Source organism: Neodiprion virginianus, chromosome 3 (genome assembly GCF_021901495.1).
Source record: "Neodiprion virginianus isolate iyNeoVirg1 chromosome 3, iyNeoVirg1.1, whole genome shotgun sequence".
NCBI classification, from domain to species: Eukaryota; Metazoa; Arthropoda; class Insecta; order Hymenoptera; family Diprionidae; genus Neodiprion; species Neodiprion virginianus.
The window spans coordinates 10,019,494-10,035,294 of NC_060879.1; the positions used below are offsets into that span (position 1 = coordinate 10,019,494).

Sequence of the window (15,801 nt, forward strand, 5' to 3'; positions counted from 1 at the left end):
TTGGATTGGAATGGAATAAAATTTATTTTTAAAGGCTTCTTTAAAATCATTATACGTGTTGATAGTTTCTTTACTCGCTTCCCACCATATTTTTGCTCTACCTGATAATTTACTTTCGACTATCGACAATTTACACTCTTCCTTCACACATTTTAACCTGAAATAATTTTCCAAATTTTCCAAATATTCAATAGGATTTATAACTTCTTCATCTGTAAACTCGGGAGCTTTGGCATCAATGTGACTTCGTTGCAAACTTACTATTAACTCACTCACCGATATTTGATCGTTATTGGTAACTGGTTGTTGAACTGGATTCTGTATCTGTTGAAGAGCCTGTCTTTGTTGTTCGTTCTGGAGCTTCAACAATGCGACTTCGTTTGCCAGCTGTGCGTTAGTTGCTTGTTGTGCCTGTAGCTGTTCAATCGTATTTCGTAAACCCGCGAAACTCGCCATTTCCTCCTTCAAACGCTCCAGTTCTCCCTCCATCTCGCCTGTATTATTTCGTATTTGACTATTGCCTGCTTTTGATATGTCAGGTTCTGACCTCCTTGGTTTATTTGTGATCCTTGACCTAGTTTTAACAGGTGTTCTTTTAATCGTTGGTGCCATGTACTTTTGAAATTCTTATATTTCTATTTATCGCGTAATATATGTTTCTTACAATTACTACCTAAGGTCAATCATACAAACATTCAACGACGAAGTTTCAAATTTAATCCTATGTTTACTTTCTTTATGTCTAAACTTTATGTTCGGGCGCCATTTTGTAACGGTTTTTTTTTTTGAGGTTCAACCGATACGTTTTGATTTTATGTTATATTAGAAATCTAGATATATTCAATAAACAAAATACATTAAATCAGGAGGAAACAATGTAGAACACAGATTTATTGAGTTTTGGTATAACCTTTTAAAAGAACAGGCAATCATAGAAAATCTCATTCACTCTTTCATTCACACGTTAAAATTACTCAATGCGATTACCGACGTTTTGTATATAATTATTCTGGTAAAATTTTTGTACCACATTAACGAAAGACTGGCTCTCTTTTCCTTTATGCTTCAAATTTAAAAATGATTCTAGTGAAAGAATGAATCTACTGACAAAGGACTCTAAATTATGGTGAGATTACAATAAAGTTAACAGACGAAGATATAAAATACTGACTTAAGAAGGCTATTACAGATTTGTGGCACAATCCACCTACAAATCAGTAATGAAAAGATGACTTAGCTCGGAATATCTCTGATGAAGAGAGGTGGCCTAACGGCTCCGTAGATGATCATGGATGTTGAAGTTCTTTGATATTCCTTTTATAGAATCGGTCTTCACCGATTATACTGCGTGGTCGTTCGTCGATCAGATATTTGGATTTGTTCTTTAGGCTCACAGGCTCCGAAAGATTCGGATTGCGTTGGGTTACACTTCTGGTATGAATCGTCGTCTTAATTTTTTTTTTTTTGTTTCCCTTTTTTTTTTTTTTTTTTTTTTTACTTGTTTTGTTTTCCCAAATGTTAACGAAATTATAAGAATGTGAATATGACAGGACTAGACTTTATATCGACCGTTCGCTTCGACCCCGGCTCGCAGAGAGAGAGAGTTACACTTATTTCACCGGATAGGTGATCTTGACCGACGTGACACCTAGAGTTAAGCGTTTGCCCTTTATTTTGAAACGTTGTATGTGCTTAAGGCGCGTACATACGAATTACTTTATATTCTATGTGACTCGCATGTAATATCGTTACAGGGTTGACTCGGATCATCACCCGGTAAAAGTGTGGTTGAGGGGGGCAGTGGCTAGGACAAGGAAGGGAAAAAGAGTAGGGGGGACTAGTAGAGGAGACTGGACGGAGGAGGGTAGGATGAGGTTTAGAACAGAAGTCAAATGGGAGGAGATAGGAGAATTGGATGTAGGTAAAGAGATAGAGATAAGAATAAGGGAGTTTAGACGAGCCTCAGATGTAGGAGGGAGGGGGAGGGAAGCGAAGAAGGGATGGTGGGATGAGGAATGTAGGCGAAAAAAAGCGCAAGTTAGGCAGAGTCTAAGGAAATGGAGAAAGGGGGAGGGGGAAGGGGACGCGTATAGAAAGGAAAGAAGGGAATATGCGAGGAGAGGAAAGAGAAAGAAAATGAGGGATTCATAAAAGAAGCAGCGGAAGCAAGGACAGAAAGCAAGGTATGGGAGATGGTTAATGGGGAAAGAAAGAAGTGGAAGAGGGTGAATGAAGAAATAGGAGATCAGGAGTGGAGGGAGTATTTCATGGGATTATTAGGCGGGGTAGAAAGCAAGGTAACAGAAGGCGGGGAGACGGTAAATAGGAAGGGGGACGGGGAAGGAAAGCTGCAGAGGGAAAGGATTAAAAAGGTGATTGGAAAGCTGAGGGATGGAAAGGCACCAGGGGGGGATGGAATAGTTAGCGAGGTATGGCGGTATGGGGGGGGGAGGAAATGGAGCAGTGGATATGGAAAACATGTAACAGAGTTTGGGTGGGGGAGGGCTGGCCAGAGGATTGGAGGGAGGGATTGATAGCGCCGATAGTTAAGAAGGGGGAGGGGAAAAGGGTAGAAGAGTATAGGGGGGTGACTTTGATGCCAACTCTATATAAGGTGTATGCGATGGCATTAGCGGATAGGCTAGAAAGAGAGTTAGAGGAAAAGGGCTTGATACCGCAAAACCAAACGGGTTTCAGAAAAGGCATGGGTACAATTGACAATATATATGTACTTAATTATTGATTCAATAGGCAGGTGGGAAAGGATAAGGGAAAGATGGTGGCGTTCTTTGTGGACTTGAAAGCGGCGTTCGATTTAGTGAACAGGAAGGTGCTGTGGGAGACTATGGAAAGGTGAGGGGTGAGGGAAGGGCTAAGGGTAAGGATAGAGGAAATTTACAAAGAAACAAAGAGTCGAGTGAGGAGCGGGGGAAAGGTAGGAGAGGCGTTCTGGACAGCGAGGGGGCTAAGGCAGGGATGTTCGCTCAGTCCGCATGTGTTCAACCTGCTGCTGGCGGACTTAGAAGAGGAAATAGGGAGAGGGAGAAGGGTTGGGGGGGTGGAGTTAGCCGGCGGCAGGGTATGCACGTTAGCTTATGCGGATGATATAGTGTTACTAGCGGAAAGTGAAGAGGAAATGCAGGTAATGATTAGGAAGTTAGAAAGGTATGTGGATAGGAAAAGGCTGACGGTAAATGTAGGAAAATCAAAGATTATGAGATTTAGGAAAGGGGCGGTAGAAGGAAAAACATAGATTGGAGATGGAAAGGGAAAAAGATAGAGGAGGTGAAAGAGTTCAGCTATCTAGGGTATAGAGTCAAGTGCAATGGGGGACAGGAAGCACAGGTGAAAGAGAGAGTACGGAAAGCAGGGGTAGTAATGAGGCAGGTATGGGGAATAGGAAAAAGAAGCTTTGGGAGGGATTGGGAAAAAAGGATTTGGTTATTTGACAGGCTAGTATGGACGGTAATAGAGTATGCATCGGAGATAGGGGGGTGGAGGGAAAGGAGGGCGGTCGAGGCGGTACAGGATAGATTTTTGAGATGGACATTAGGAGTGGATGGGAGAACACCGGGATATCTAGTAAGGGAGGAACTACAGAGGGAGAAGCTAAGGATTAGGGCAGGGAGATGGGCATGGAATTTTGAAAGGAAGCTGGAGAGAGTGGAGGGTAGCGAGTTAGCTAGGAGATGCTGGGAAGAGATAAGGGAGAAGGCAGAAGCTGGGAGGCAGGGATCGAGGTGGGAAAGAGAAAGGGAAAGTTTCTTTGCCGAAAGGGGAGCAGAGAGTAGAGAGGTAGTCGCGAGAAGGGAGAGGGGCGAAATGGAGTTTAGGGAAATAGAGGAGAGAGAGAGGGAAGAACAGAGAAAAGAGAGGTGGGAGAAAATAAGGGAATCGAGGTACAACAGATGGTACAGGCTAGTGAAAGGAGAAGGGATACCAGGATATCTGGGAAAGGGATGGGGAGAAAGCAGGTGGACAAGGGTGGCAAGATTTAGATTAGGAAACGAGATGAAGGAGGCAAGATACTGGGAAGAAGAGGAAAAGAGAAGGTGTAGGGTGTGCGGGGGGGAGGAGGAAACATGGGAGCACGTATGGGAAAGGTGCGTAGGCTGGGATAGAAGGGAGGAAAGCTGGCAGGAAGTGGTGAGGGAGATGTTAGGTGCGGAGGGGGTGGGAGAAGTCTGGATGAGAGAATTGGAAAGGATCAGGGATGTACAAGAGAATGAAAGAGTGAGAGATGAATGGGAAATGGAAGTCGAGTCATTAGGATAAGGACGATTTAGTAAAATAGAATAAGGTAAAATAGGATAAGGTTAAGTGAAGATAAGGATAAAAAATAAGAAAAGGATGAGAGGGAAAGTAAGGGAATGGCAAGGCAATGGCACAGGGCACAGGCAATTAGAAATTAAGTAAGGATAAGGTAGGAAGTGAGAATAGGGTAAGAATAGGTTAAGAAAACATGTAAAAATATTGTAAAGGAAGAGGAAAAGGGAAGTCCTTGTAACCCCAAGGGGATCAATAAATATTACATACATACATTTATCTCATAATTAATACATACCTCTGATTTCACTTCGTACGGCGGATTATGTACTTTCGTCTGTGGTATTAGTTTCCCACGGACGATTCGTTCTCCACTAGCTTCATCATGAATTTCAACGACCTCCTGAACATGATGGCTTTGGAATAGTTTATACCCTATAAATGTTTAATTAATTGATCATCGTATTGTTAGTAATACGATAATCCTAAAAATAAATACGTAGTGAAAATTAAAATGAATTTGAAAGAATATCTCATATGTTTCGTGCATTTACTTACCTTGCGACAAATTTTCCGCGAAAGAATTCTGCATGTATGTTCTGAAATCCACATTTGATGATAGTGTGGCTCATAATATCACTTTTATTTTCGCATTGCATTAAATAACACAATAATTTGAAACGTGCCGTGATTGTACGCTTGTACGCTTTGTATTCCACCACACGCAATACATTTCTTACCAAAAATTTTGAAATTCTTATCTCTTGAGCGATACGGCTTGCAGGTTTCATCGGATCTTCTTCGGCACACAAACATATCGCTAATTTTGTCTCATAACTTGTATTTCTGTTCGGCTGCGACACCTTCACTGTTCTTCCATCGACACTTCCTTTTTGTTCGAACCGTATTACAATTTTACGTATCGTATTATGCGATGGGATCGGGCGATTTGGGTACGATGCCGTGAAATGAGTCGATAACTCGCTGCCTCGTAACGTTGTCTCAAAATAGCCACTTTTTCTTCAACACTGAATTTACAATTCGGCATTTTTGACAGTACTAAATTGGAAAGCAGATTCAATTATTGCATACTGAAGTAAACAACGCTTCGATCGCGAATAGACGCCGTAATAATGCAAAACCACCTGTTGATTTGTGGTTGCTGTATGGTAACGACGAACAAATGAATATAGCGTTCAATCTGGACGAGTTATTGACATGTAATCGTTGCATCTTTCCGCAAATCAATCGCGAACAATACTCAATAAAAATTTTACTTTATAAAGAACAGGGTTGTACATTTTTTTATTAAAAAAGTAAATGATAAATGTATTGCGCGCGGTGGGATACAAAGCGTACAAGCTGCAGAAACACCAAGAGCTTCTGCCTGGCGATGCAGGACGACGCCTCATATTTTGCGAACAGATGATGAACACTTATGATCAAAATACGGGGCTTGGAGTGTGCTTCAGTGACGAGAGCACGGTGTTTTTAGTGGGAATGCCGAATAGGCAGAATACAAGAGCGTGGTCCCAACATAATCCCTATGTTTTCCTTGGAAATCGAACACAGTACCCTGTCAAGGTGAACATTTGGGTGGGTGTTGTCGACGGCCACATTATCGGGCCGTTTTTCATCGAAGGAAATCTCAATGGGGAAAGATATTTGCAGTTACTCAGGGAGCAGATTATACCTGCAATCAGAGCGATTGACGGGGACGTAAGTACAATTTATTCAAGTTGTACCTAGGTAGATTATAAATAATACTATTAATGATGATGATGATAACAGTAATGAAATTATTGATAATAATGTAAGATCGTGGTCCCCCATATTGACTAAGAAGTTTATGAAAATCACGATGGCCAAAGTAATTGACAATATTTGTCGAACTGATTAAAATTATAAAATGGGCTCAATATGATTTTGCGAGGCAATTGTAGACTGCGATCTTAATTCTTTCAATTATAAATTACAATTGTAATTCGTAAATCAAATCCTATCGATTAGGCCCAACACTGGTTGCAGAGCAGTTGACAGGAAGTCGAGAGGACCTGGGTTCAAATCTCAGTGCAGTTACCCGAAGCTTCGGTTTTCCAAGATTCTGACAGTAATATTAACAGTAAAATCATCATCATGATTCAATTCATCGTCAATTGAATTATTTCAACAATTACTCATTACAATTGAAAAATAAAAAGTTGAAATAATGATACGAACTTCGTTCATAATAATATGAATATTATTCTTTGACTGTATTTTTCAGGGTCCCAGAGTATGGTTCCAATAGGATAGGGCGCCACCACATTTTACGCAACGAGTAAGGGAATACCTCGACCAAGAATTCCCTGATCGCTGGATCGGCAGGGGAAGTCCTACCATACAGTGGCCCGCGCGGTCCTCTGACCTCACACCACTGGATTACGGCCTACGGCCTTATTTGAGTCCTAGCTCAACCTAGAAAATAGTCGCTGCTTTTGCTCCTTGGGCCGACAGTGAGAGTTTGATGAACGCGGTGATTCGATCAATGTTCATTATTGTGAACAACCGAATTAAATTACATATTCATAGGATATTGCTAAAAAAAGTATCACTATTCGATTTGTGATTTCAAATTATTTGCACACCCTCAGCTTTTTTCTTCACACTTTTGATGTCCTGATTTATTCTTGGTCGCTCAGTTTTCAGTCTACCATAACATGTTATAAATGAAAAAAAAAAAACCATTCAGAGGGATTGACCTGGGATCCTTGTTAATGTAGGAAGTAAAAAATTCAGAGCTTGACTGCCAGTTGTTCCGCCAAGCTGCGTTTCGGTATAACGACGAATTAAGCTGGCGAGATGCGCGACGAGTTTGTCGGCAGCGGTGTCGGGGCACAATCGAGCAAGCACTAATCCCAGCTTGTCACGGGCATCAGGATTTAATACATCCAATTATGATACGAAGTTCGTTCGACGTTAAATGTAGCGTGTCAGAGGATGTGCGGGTTGTTCCAAGTCGGAGCGACGAGCGCTGGCTGCGCAGCACCCAGAAGGCTCGACGTGACCGAAATCACCAAGCTTCTGGTTTCCCCGCTCCGCAGGTTGCCCCTCAGGAAATGTAACCGGTAGCTGAAACTCGTTTAATTCAATGTCCCGACCAAAAGTCGCCATGACATTTATTACGACTCAGCCAATTCTCCCCCGCCTTACTCGGGGACCCCGATCATCGTCTTCGACTTATTAAACGATCCAAGGTTGGATGGTAGCCAGCATTAATTTTCTTGCTTACCATCCACAATATCCTCTTTAAAAATCTCCCCTGAAAAAATCCCCCATTGAAAAAATTCTCACTGCAGAATTTTATATTTTTCTCGTCAATTTAATTTAATCGGTTTTTTTATTTTTTCATTTTTTTTTTTTTGTTTTTTCTGTCATAGGTGATTTTATCCTGCGGGGATTTTTATCGGAGAGATTTTCTCTAGCCACCATTTTCTTGGATCTAGGATTAAACTCAGATCCCCTGCCGAGGTTTTTTACCACAGAAAGAAACCCCCTTTTCACATTTTCAAGGAGTATAGGCTATCAATTTTTAAGTATAAAACCGCAATACTAATCAAACATTCTTTATTAACAAAACTTTTACCCAGATACCCCATGTATAATACCCAGAATCATTGATTAACAATTTTATCTTTCGTTACAGCTATGCGAACTATAGGTAGGTGTATAATATATAAAGAAACGTTTGGCCCATAACCACAAGATCAGAAATAGGAATAAATAAAAGTTACACATTACAATGTTCACACAACTAAACGAGTTGCCTTCTTTTATCCACGATCAGTTAAAGTAAGCGTTGAAAATATCATCTAGAGTCAACGTCGAGAGAAATAATTCAGTTGCAACGCTAAGTCATTTTTCGATAATACACTTCCTCAATGTCGTTTCAGTCTAAGGCGATTCAAGAACTATCGATGGTTAATCTTGATTTCGGTTTGAACGCGGATTGAACGCATTTAATCTAATGCGGTAGCGTCATAACTGGTTTACAATCTAGCACCCTGTGAAGGATTGATCGTCACCGTTTGAAAATTCGGAACTGTTGCCAAAAACAACCCTCCTGTAGTTCTTGTAGAGCATTTCCTGTAGCTGTCGGGCGTGATGGGCGTCCCTGGTCTCGCATACGACCTTGACCTCGACGCTGAATATGTCCGACATGATCCAGGCCCGCTCGTGCATGATGTCTTTTATGGACACCCCGATGTCGGCGACCATCTTGCCGAGCTCGGAGATCCCTCCTGGACGGTCGGACACCGTCACTGTGAACTTGAGGAGGCGACCCTCGGCGGCAAGTCCGCGCTCCAGGCACCTACCCAGAATCGTCGTATCTATGTTGCCACCGCAGAGGGGGAGGACCACTCTAAAACAGATTTTAACCGGTGTAGGTGAGGCGGCAACGCCCTCGAAGAGGTGCGGGCTAAGGGATGGCCCGTTTAACGGTTAATTAACTTTTACGATTATACTTCGTTTCGGGTCGTTACGTAACGACGCCCGGAAACGACGACGGAATGACGCGCGAACTCTGGATGGAACGACTGACGAAGAACCACCACCCCCATGCTTCGTTGTTTCTCAAGGATCGCTACTCCTTGCCGTATACCTACCATCTTCCTGCGGAATCGCGTATCAGAAAACGGGAAAACCGGAGTCCCAGGAGAAAAGGTCTTACGGGTACTGTCAGGAACGTTATGCGTTCGAACTACAAGAAATCACATTCCAAGAGCTCGTAAAATCGTACAAAATTGTTTCATGAGTTACGAAACTACTAAGTTGGTGTGGCATTTGAAACGATGGCGATCGGAACATCGTTCAGCTCTTCGTTGGAGGAACTGAGCCGTTACTTTCCTAATGAGCTGCTTGAGAGATGTTGGAATCTTTGGTTGCGAACTCAAATGGTGTCACCTCACCTTTTTCCTTTCAGTTCGTCGAGCTGTCCTGCGAGAATGGCGGCCAATCCCGTAGCTCCGGCACCCTCGACTATGCACTTCTCATTTTCGACCAACTTCAAGATCGCTATGGCGATCCACTCCTCCTTGACGACGACTAGCTTGTCAATCAGCGGATCGGCAGTAACGAAGGCGTTGTAGCCAACCATAGGAACGGCCAGACCATCGGCTAGAGTCGATTCGATTGGTGTGTAAGTTGGACGACCGGCTGCCCGGGCTGCCGTGAAACTTGCGCACCTGTGGGACTCGACGCCCTGGGAAAAATCGGTGAAAAGTGAAAAAACGGTTCTGAGAGGCCTTTTGGAGAGAAAGAATTATACAGTTTCATTAATTTTTAACTTTTTTTTCTCTTTTTAACGTGTCACTCGAAAAATTCGCCGTAAAACCCAGAGAAAGTAGGAAAATATTTAGAAGTCACAATATTTTCCTACTTCCACCAATTTCTTTTAGTATTTATCACATATATTTCGAGTGGTTCATTATAAAAAAAAAAAAATGTCAAATAAGGAACTACTCTGTTATACAGTATTTGAGGATACGTTGGAATTAATGCTTCTGATTCTTCCGATTCTTACTATAACTTTCACATGCGGATGCAGAGTTTTTATCGCTAGTGCAACACCGGCGATCAGACCTCCTCCTCCGACGGGAACGACAACGGCATCGATATCTGGAACCTGCTCCACGACCTCCAATCCCAATGTTCCTTGACCGGCCATGATATGCGGATGATCGTAGCTGGAGGAGGGAAAGACCGCATATCACACTTGTGACAGTGGACATAGACGCCAAACTGAGTCGGGAATATTGTTCCTACCCGTTGATGTAGACGAGGCCCTTTTCCTTGCCGATCTGCATGGCGTTCTGCTTGGCCTCACCCATGTCCGAACCCTGGACGACGACCGTTGCGCCGTGCTGTTTGCACGCCGCGATTTTCATGATCGGCGCCACAGCCGGCATCACGACTGTCACCGGTATTCCAAGTTTTGCCCCATGGTAGCAAAGTGCCAAGGCATGGTTGCCCAGGGAGGCCGATATCACTCCGTTACGTTTCTGCTCGTCGGAGAGCATCAGCAAAGCGTAGAGAGCGCCTCGCTCCTTGAAGCTTCCCGTGGTTTGCAGGAAGTCCTTCTTCAGGTACAGCTCCATGCCCATGGAGTCCGACAGCCGGGATCTCTGTTCGACGGAGGTTTCGGGTGAGTGTAATGAAAAATGATGTTTGTGCAATTGGAAGCGAATCGAAGACTTCCGATTGCTCGATATACAGTGATATTTACATACCGCACATGGTGTGTTGATTATCCCCGACTTGATTTTGAACGCGGCTGAGGTCACGTCTTCGCAGGTAATTTTTTGCGGATTTCCTTCGACGCAGTAAGGGTCAAAGACTGACTCATCTCCCTGTAAAATCAAATCGTTGTACGTATATGCGGGCGTGAAACCATTGAGCTACTGCGATAAGGCCAAGCAATATTCAGGTACTAATTCTTCAGTTCCTTGATTTTACATAAATACTCCTGCTGTGCGATATCTCCCTATTATGATAGGATACGGAACGTCGATAGTCTTTTGTCACCGCACATATTGACTCAATGACTCAACGCTCGTTACTGATAACGCGCGTATATTGGGTCAAAGGTTCATGCTGAGTCAAAAAACCGTTAATCGATACTTACACCCGTCTCTCTTTGCTAAAAGTCTACGATTCACGTTGTTGGTCTTCAAGATCAACTCTGTGATAAATGTTGCTATGATAAATTCGCAGAATCGGTTAATGTCGTCAACCTTGGAATATGGATGTGAATCACAAAAAGTATCGAATGCCTGAACGTTAGTCATTGAAACAGTCACAGGACTGTCGTTATTATTCAATGTAATTTCATTTTTTTTTGTTTGCAATACTTTGTGAAATATGAATCTCAGTGTTATACTTTTTAACTGTGTTAAACTTTCGTGAAACCGATAAATCGAAAACCCATTATTGGTAATGTTAATTCGCGTTCGAAGATGTGACAACCGATCAAAGTGCATTGTTCAAAACGAGTGCGTGATGGATGAAATTATTTACTTCAATTTTTCACAAGGTACGGAACTTGAACATAAAATTCAATCCTAAATTATCCCGTGTAACGCCCTCGCCCTACAGTAGAGTTTGATGAAGATTATAAGGGAATTAGATAACTTACCGTAGAAATCGAGGAGACGGAAATGTTGCTAGTGCTCGAGTAACTCTTGTTAACTCCATTTGAAGCAAACAAGTTAAGAGGCTGACTTGGAAGCTTATTCAAATCCCTCATCTCGCACCTTATTTTCAATCTTCGTAGGTAAACTTTAATTACGCTATTTAACAACTAATAACCTGAACTTCAGACGAGATACTGCGCGGGATACGTGTTTTATGGAAAATTGCCTCCGACGAATATAATCGCGAACCTTGTGACCTTAAGCTCGAGTCTCCTCTTGTCGAGCAACTTTACTACTGCTGCACTTACGGATGGGGGCGGGTTACTTCCTCCACTCGGCAACAGCACGTGCTGTGTCACGTGGCGGTCACTTATCGTCGTCGGCTGTTTCTCGGACGGAACATTTTCATTATATATATACGTATACATAGCCTCGACACGCCTCACCACCGCAGCATCGACTTTGACCTTATCAACCATTATTTCGCAACACGGTTTACTGTCAGCACTTTTTTCGAAAATCCGCCACAAAATTCTCGGGCTCAACGCGTGTTTTTTTTCAACTACAGTGAAAAGTCGCGACTTGATCGAACGGAGACGAGATTTCCAGTAATTATGATAACGATTGATCGTGAATATGTAAGCAAACACGTGGATGGAGATAAATTCGCTGAGAAGAATTATTTGTGGAATAATAAGCGAGCACGGAAAATTTCCATTACACTATAAACGCTGTTTGCAAACCGTTAGAAATCGTCTGATTATAAGGGTCACGTCCACTTACCACATTAGCCTGGCGCCAAATTTTTCTGTGCTCCATTCTTATACAGTGGTCAGAGTAAAATTGAAACAGTCACTCTCGCCGGACCTCAGTCAGTGACTCAATGAAAAAACGCAATCCAACCAACGACTACGAATCAATGACCTCGCTCTCCGATATCTAGCCAGAAAAAACTGGAAAGAAACCACATTGCACTATTCTGTAAGTCTCGCTGTAATGATTAGTTGAAATTCGGTCATCGCACATGTATAGATGATCCAGCTTTGACCCCATCCAAATGTGTAGATCTTAAATCTATCTTAAATATAAGCTCAAGTGGCTCTTACTTGATCATCGAATATTCACCTACTAATTGTTTCGTGCTGACATTTTACAGCGACAAATCTGTAATACCGTAAAGATTTGCTGGTTTTCAAGAGGGTGAATAAATTTCATTGCCAGAATGCACATTCTGGATCGAATTTGACTATAATCATTGCTGCATCATTGTGTGAATCATAATACTCGGTAAATTTCCTTAAGGGGGGAAACCGGTTTATGAGGTCGAAATTTTGCTGTTTTTCATGATTTTTTTTAACCAGAAAGGAATAATCGCAAAATGTTCAAACCTGGAGGATATTTTATTTATGTTTTCAAGTACACTTTGAAATTTTTTCAAATGATTTCCGCCGGAAATAGTGGAGTTACCGCGTGCAGTCCATGGGCGATTGCCATCCGAGCATTTGGCTTGCGTACATCCCTGACGTCGCAATTTTTATCTGTAATCGTCAGGATTTTTTTTTTTTTTCATTAGAAACATATTTTCTGAGAATATGAACCTAATTTTGATCAAACAAATTGAAAATTGCATGTTTTGGAGGTGTTTGAACACAATGTCATGTTTTTATACTATATTTTTTCATCTTTCTTGCATAAAAACATATATTTTTAATAACAATGTAATCCCCGAATTAGTTTCATATCACGTGGAATTGAATAAAGAATATCTAAACCAAATTTCAGAACGATTGATCAATAACTTTTCGAGCTAGAATGTACGCAAGTCGAAAAAACGTCGTTTCGAGAAAAACGCGTTTGAAATAAAATGTAGCGAAAACGAGAAATTCAAGGCAATAATTAATTATAAAAAATGCTCACCGGTTAATCAGCTATACCAGCATCATATAGCAATCCCTCTTCTTGCTCATATGCGTCATTCTATTATTCAATAGTACAGCGGTATTGAGGCAGGTAGCTGGAAAAGAAGGGTCTGGGCGACCGCTCCGTTGTAATTACCGTGCGCTTCTTCACAGAACCGACGGGCGGTCACTTAAGTGCTCATTGCATTCGAACTAATGGGAATTTTGCTTCGAAATTTTGACCACATATTCTTGAATAGTTATACTAACGATTCATGCAATAAAAAAACAGACGATTTTTCGATCGGTCTAAACTGGGTTTCCCCCTTAACGAACCGTTCGCACACGGAAGGTCGCATCGCGAACCATGTCGAACTCGAAGGAAAAATCACCGAAATCCTTGCGAACATGTTACTACAACACGTGTTAAATATTACTGGTGCATTTCATGATTGCCTAGGGTACTGCACGGTAATGATGGGTGGCCATTTTGAAGTCTACATCGATGGTTTTTTAGTATAAATTATCAATTATTACAGAAAATTAAATTATAATCAATTCTTCGTCCCGAAATTGACTGTTTTACAAAAAATTGTGAGAAAATATTCAATTCTCTATTAACGTTGGTGTTATGCTTTAAGCAGAAGCAATGAGTTTTCGTAGAGTTGGACCTGTATGATTTTTGTGAAAAAATTTCTACAAATTCTCACCGTATAATACGTACGAACAATTCAAGCCTGTGGACAAAGTGGGGCTCCTAACTATTTCTTTTGTAATGCATTTTTTAATATTTTATTTTATCTATTGAAACAATTGTCACGTTACTAAAATATCGTAATTTTATTCGTGATGACATTTGTATGAAATAATCTTAGAAACACATTAATGAAGTGAAATCTAGAAAACGGTGACTCAAAAGTGTTAGTTGTGCTGTACTAATGGATGAGATCCGTTCCCTTCAATGTTTCCTAATTCGAAAATTATTCGATTTCATTTCATCAATGTGTTTAGAATATTATTTAAGACAAATTACGGCGTAAAAAAATGTTCAACTTGTTATGGACGTGATGATAGTTTTAATTGAAAGAGTAAAACAGTGAAAACTTGATGGGATTCCCCAATTTTAAATCAATTTCAGTTCATAACCAATGATCTTTGATGTTTATTATTGTTATTTTAAATTTGTCATCTTCATTAGCAATAATAATAACACTTAGAGAAAGTTTTAGTTTCGGTTACCGCTCAGTCCTTGACTACTTTCATTTTTTACCACAATCGAAAAATATAGTTCTAGGTAAAGAATAAAAAGTAGTTTTCTAGCTGTTGCCAGAAAGTCTAGTATCCGTTACTATTCTTTCTCGTTATGATCACTGTAACTTGTATAGGCCGATAGATCGCAAGATTGGGGAACGATGCGCACTGCGTTCTGCGCATATCGGAGGGAAAAATGACGTCAGAGACGACTGGGCCCAGCCTTTACCCATCCCCCCATCTCCAAATTTTTGGGTTTTATTGCTCGTTTGAAGTGACCCGCTTCCGCAGCTGCATCTTGCCTAAAAGCGTGTTGGAACAGGTTTTCACCCCCTCCCCCTCTCCACGAACCCTCCGCCGCCTACGATGGATGCCCACCTAAGTATGAAAATCCGCGCAAATGCTGCGAGTAAAGTAGCAATGTATAGTTTCCCAAGCATGTAATGGAAATCGGTCAACAAAAAGCAGGTAGTGGGCGGTGTGGGTATAAAAAATCAGGGCCCAGAGCCCTTGCCCCGAATACCTACACTTATGACGTTCGGCGAAAAACAAGTCTCGACAGGAATTATTGTGTGTGTGTGTGTGTGTGTGTGTGTGTGTGTGCGCGCGCGCGCGTCAAATCCTATGAAAACAGCCATCTTGCGGCAAAACCCGAAAATGATCAACGGGGCGGGTAGCGCCGCGGATTTGTGGGGGGAGGGGGGTACCTACGCGGATGGGGGGGGGTCCCGCCGCGATTTGGGAAGGTAGGCGGCGAGGGGGGGGGGGGGGTCACGCCGCGGATTCGGGGGGGGGGGGGGGAGGAGGAGGTGGTCCAGAACTTTCATATATACGCTACTAACGTAAAATCAGTTTGTTCCCTTTACTGTACTTTTTCCGTTGAATAAGGCTTTAACGTCAATTTGTTATTGCACAAGCATTGAATTTGTGCAACAGTTACAAGAAAATATAGTTACAGTGATCATAACGAGAAAGAATAGTAACGGATACTAGACTTTCTGGCAACAGCTAGAAAACTACTTTTTATTCTTTACCTAGAACTATATTTTTCGATTGTGGTAAAAAATGAAAGTAGTCAAGGACTGAGCGGTAACCGAAACTAAAACTTTCTCTAAGTGTTATTATTATTGCTAATGAAGATGACAAATTTAAAATAACAATAATAAACATCAAAGATCATTGGTTATGAACTGAAATTGATTTAAAATTGGGGA

At 41.7% G+C, this 15,801-nt stretch overlaps 1 protein-coding gene and 1 long non-coding RNA gene across 3 annotated transcripts; both read right to left on the reverse strand.

The window, feature by feature from the left end:
* Positions 1 to 7,857: 7,857 nt before the first annotated feature.
* On the reverse strand, positions 7,858 to 12,305 carry LOC124301673 (L-threonine ammonia-lyase-like). Of its 2 annotated transcripts, none has more exons than XM_046757041.1 (6): positions 12,222 to 12,305; positions 10,536 to 10,655; positions 10,072 to 10,430; positions 9,830 to 9,992; positions 9,216 to 9,508; positions 7,858 to 8,668 (listed from the first exon to the last, which is right to left on the reverse strand). In XM_046757041.1, the coding sequence occupies exons 1-6, from the start codon at positions 12,255 to 12,257 to the stop codon at positions 8,302 to 8,304; spliced, it is 1,338 nt and encodes a 445-aa protein (XP_046612997.1). In that variant the 5' UTR covers positions 12,258 to 12,305; the 3' UTR covers positions 7,858 to 8,301. The 2 variants fall into 2 exon arrangements, with proteins under 2 accessions (XP_046612997.1, XP_046612996.1); XM_046757040.1 differs by lacking the exon at positions 12,222 to 12,305 and adding an exon at positions 11,441 to 11,588.
* Positions 12,306 to 12,822: 517 nt separating this feature from the next.
* On the reverse strand, positions 12,823 to 13,558 carry LOC124301678 (uncharacterized). Its single transcript, XR_006907535.1, has 2 exons — positions 13,356 to 13,558; positions 12,823 to 12,976 (listed from the first exon to the last, which is right to left on the reverse strand). It is a non-coding gene; the product is annotated as an uncharacterized LOC124301678 (long non-coding RNA).
* Positions 13,559 to 15,801: the final 2,243 nt, after the last annotated feature.